General features: G+C 33.5%; 1 protein-coding gene across 1 annotated transcript; it reads left to right on the top strand.

Moving 5' to 3' along the window:
* Positions 1 to 1,213: 1,213 nt before the first annotated feature.
* On the top strand, positions 1,214 to 2,555 carry LOC123274764. The gene is made up of 2 exons (XM_044742489.1): positions 1,214 to 1,475; positions 2,296 to 2,555. Exons 1-2 carry the CDS (start codon positions 1,214 to 1,216, stop codon positions 2,553 to 2,555), a joined length of 522 nt encoding a protein of 173 aa, XP_044598424.1.
* Positions 2,556 to 4,402: the final 1,847 nt, after the last annotated feature.

The raw sequence follows: 4,402 nt of genomic DNA on the forward strand, positions 1-4,402 counted from the left end.
AGTCACAAACGACCCAAACAGTAAATTAATAAAGAATCGTTGAGCAACTTAAGCAACAATTGCAAATTATTATACCAAAAATGAATGGCTTGACTACACTGGTGCTTGCAATCTAGTCTCACGCCTGTGACTCCCTCTCTATTCCGCCGGCAGCATGCTGCCAGCTGCGGCTACCGACCTGCCCTCATGAGGGACTTCCGCCGGTACCATTCTTTTTCCAAAATTTCCAATTCCACCGAATACTGAGTAATCCTCCCCCGAAGCGCAAATCGAGCCGGCATTCGCATGCAATAACATTTCAACAACAATCATAATCATTGTTTAGATAGTTATTTAATAATTTAAAATCAAACGTGAGTTTAACAGACGAATTTGAGCTGAGCATCAGGCTCGTCTGCTCTAGACTGGGGGCCTCGGGTATTCTCAGGCCCGTCGGCCACTCACTGGAGCCCCATCTAATTTAGTAAATTGAATTAATTAAACAAATTAAATTCTTTTTAAAGTTAAATCACGCTAATTTTGATCACCGACGACCATCCTGATCGCCTTCTGGGCTGAAATAAAATATGAATAAACAATATTAACTTAAAACTAACTCTTATTTCTACTAAACTTTTTATTATAAGCTCGGGAGGTGCCGCCATCTGGCGGAGCCTCCCACCAGTGTGCTTAAGCCCGGCGGGAAATGCCACAGCGTGTAAACACTGTGACACCTGTAAGCATTAAAACTTCAATTTCCGCCGAATGATAGAGTACAGATTTAAAATCAAAGAAATTGTAATCAATTCCGATTTGGGATACCAAATCGGAATTGATCACAATTGTCCTGACGCTTATTTTAATATATGAGAATTTCCATCTACTTTACATGCGTTCTTATAGCCTTGAAACAACAAATGCTTTTATGAGCTTGTAGATAAATAAAGCGATATAGAACGTGTTGTATTTAACTTGTTTATGCAATGTTTGTTTAAGTAGGGAAATTAGGGCTATTAAGTACCGTGAGTTTCTTTTTCTTATAAGGAAACAGAATTTTGTCAATTGAATTACAATAGGATATTGCACTTCTCATTATCTAATACTACGTGTGAAAACCAAGGAAGAAAATATTAACTATTTACAGCCGTATTGTCACATGGGGAGTATTTATGATCTCATGAAAGAGTTGCTTTTCAATAAAAAAGATGCTGTTAAGAAAATTTAATCTATCAAAATGAGTGCTAACATTTACGCACGAGAACAAAAAACTGAAAATTATCTTCTTCACATTGCTGTCAATAAAAGAAACTACGAATTAGCTGAGTGGTTTTATCGAGAATCTAGTGTGATTGGTGGAGCCATCAACTACATGCTTCAAACCCTGTATCATCTGGCGTACTATACTCATGGTGGGAAAAAGATGAATCTTCTAACAATAAGAACCAACGGTGCCGCCTGTGACGACCCTATGAATGGTGAAACGTCTGATGATGAATGTAATGTTTGTATATTCTATTCGTAGATTATGTTTGACGTAGGTGTGATCTATAACCTATTCTAGGCAATTAGTAAGATAGCATAGCACATGTGTGATTACAATATCGACACGCCTTTATGCTTACAAAAACAGATTATTCGCGAAAGGACCTAACGATAACCCTGACCTTCAGTGAGAGATACTAATTTCAATACAAACGTACGTGGGAGTATTTACAAGCCCGTTGTATGAGTCGTTGATCAGTTGATGTCATAACTTATAATTCTACAGTCCTTTTACGCACCGAAATATTCCACTTAAGTAAAATTTGTGTTGAGATATGTGGCCATCGAAAAACTTTATCTTTCCTGGTGAACACAGCCGCGAGGGTGAAAATATTCTTCACTATTTGTGCCGTAATGGAGGAGTAGTTGACTTGTTATATTACAAAAACGCCATCATCGATGAAAACAGATACTTAGTAAGAGAATATAATTCCCAAGAACAACAATGCATCCATATTGTTGCAAGTGAAGACAAAATTGATCCCAGAAAAAAATTTATGCGTTTAATGGAATGGGGTGCAGATATCAATGCGAACACTGATAAAAAAATTGACTTGACTCAAGAGCCAAACTCTTGAACCAAGAATTCCATTTTGAAGAAAAATATTTTCTTGAGTCAAGAGAATAAATTCTTGACTCAAGAAAATTTTCTTAGATCAAGAATAATTTCTTAGCTCAAGAATTTATTCTCTTGACTTAAGAATATCATTTTCTTCAAAATGGTATTCTTGGTCCAAGAGTTTGGCTCTTGAGTCAAGTCAATTTTTTTATCAGTGAAGGAAAGCATAAATGGTGATACACCTCTGCATATTACTGTAAGAACAAAGAATTACGAGTTGGCTGAATGGCTGTGCCAGCGACCTCAAGTAAACATAGAAGCTCTCAACTACGCTCAGCAGACTCCATACCATCGCGCTTACAAGTGTAATGACGCTAAGATGATGACCATTTTACAAGAAAACAAGATCAACAAGATCCATATGATTCCAGACATCATTATATCTTCCAATGGTGGCCGAGGTAGTGATATGTAACTATTCAATTGTATTGGTATATGCAACATGAAAAAATAGTTTTAGAGAATTTTTATGATATTTTGTATGTAAGCTAAATATTGTCATAAGTTAAAAATAAAAATTAATACTTAGATTAAGAATATAGTGGAAAAAGATAAGTGATGAAATTAAGATCAATAATAAGATGATGTACAGCTAATTAACCAAAGAAATTGATGGGCATTTCATATCGTACATTGGCAAATGTATGTATAAAGTTATAATAAATAAGTTTTCAAATTCAACAAGATTTCAAGGAGTATAGTTGATGTTATTAAATTTAAATAAAAAATAGGGTACGTGGTTATTCGTATTATTTTTGGATTAAAGAATTCCACTTTCGTGATTGTTGTCCATAAACACTCGAATTTATTATCATGTCTGTCGATTCGCTGGCAGCTTCCCGAAAAATGTGTAACGGTACTAGAATTAGATGATCATGTGAAACTAGAAACTAAATCGATAGTTGACTTTTTTACAACATTTAAATGAGACTATAAATACTATTTACAGAATCGCACTTTTTATATCGAAACATGATATCAGTTGTCTTGCGAGAGACGCGAATATAATGCCATCTAGCATAGTTGAGCTGAAACATCACTTCCTTTCAAAATTCTAGAAACTAAGAGCCTACATCAAAGAACTTTTTCTAGTGTGAACTTGAACAGTCCAATGTCATAATTCATTATTTATTTCCGTTTCTTTGATGGTGAGGTGATATTTCATTAATTCACCAATGAAAATAGTCAGTACTAATTATTCAGTGAAGAAAAACAATATCCGAGCCGAAAGGAGAAAATCTTGAACGTAAGCATCCCCTTACCTTTCGCAGAATATGATCAAAAACAAAATGTTCTTCTCAACAAAATTCGTCCACCTACAGTTAAAAAATATCTGTACTTGTAGCGACCAAAAACGGTTAAAAATTCAGCTTTTCTGAAGCACTACTTTACACTGCTAATTACATCACAGTTATGGAAACAAAAGCCACCAAGTATTGTAGCAGGAGGTACGAACAGCATAGTTTTTTTATATCAACTATAAAATATACAACAAAGCTAACAATATAACATGCACTGTCTTGTTGGTGACTAAAGAACAACTGTGATTTGAAATGCAACGTACGTCATGATAAATTTTTTATACTTACGGGTTTTTTTTTTTTACTAAAAATCCGATTACTACTTAAGAAAAAAAAACTGAGACAATAGCTATAAAAAATTAAAAATTTGAGCTAATTTGTTTCAGATTAAGTCGAAGATATGTGACATAGTCTTTACAACAATAAAAACTTCGCTTCAGTCAGGAAAAAGGAAACTTTGACAAGTAAGTTTCTACTGTATTGTAGTTTCTTTTGTTCAGGATTTATGTTCATTATTTGAAAAGCTATGATACTTAGTAATTAAAAAAATTATGCACGAGTACGAATCATGTAAGTTGTTACAATAACCAATCGGTCGCCAATAAAATAATTCATCTTAAAAAAGGAAGAAATACGTTACAGTTCTATGAATCATCAAACAGAAATTAAGTTTTAAATTATTTCTCTATAATACGCATTTCTTTTAGTAGTAACGAGGGAAACCATAAATATAATATAATATAATATATATAATTGCCGTATTGCTTAACTAATAAAAGATAAATAAAAATAATATTTCAAGTTTTTTTTGACAATGAAAAGAATATCAGGATTCACTAACTGATTGTAAGTAATTATCTTTATACGTGAATGTTTCCCTCGCAAAACACACAGATATTGACAGCAGATGAGAACAAATAAAACATTACGTTAGTAATACAATACTTTATCGAATAACATT

The sequence above is a fragment of the Cotesia glomerata genome, unplaced genomic scaffold (assembly GCF_020080835.1).
Source record: "Cotesia glomerata isolate CgM1 unplaced genomic scaffold, MPM_Cglom_v2.3 scaffold_716, whole genome shotgun sequence".
In the NCBI taxonomy this organism is placed as follows: domain Eukaryota; kingdom Metazoa; phylum Arthropoda; class Insecta; order Hymenoptera; family Braconidae; genus Cotesia; species Cotesia glomerata.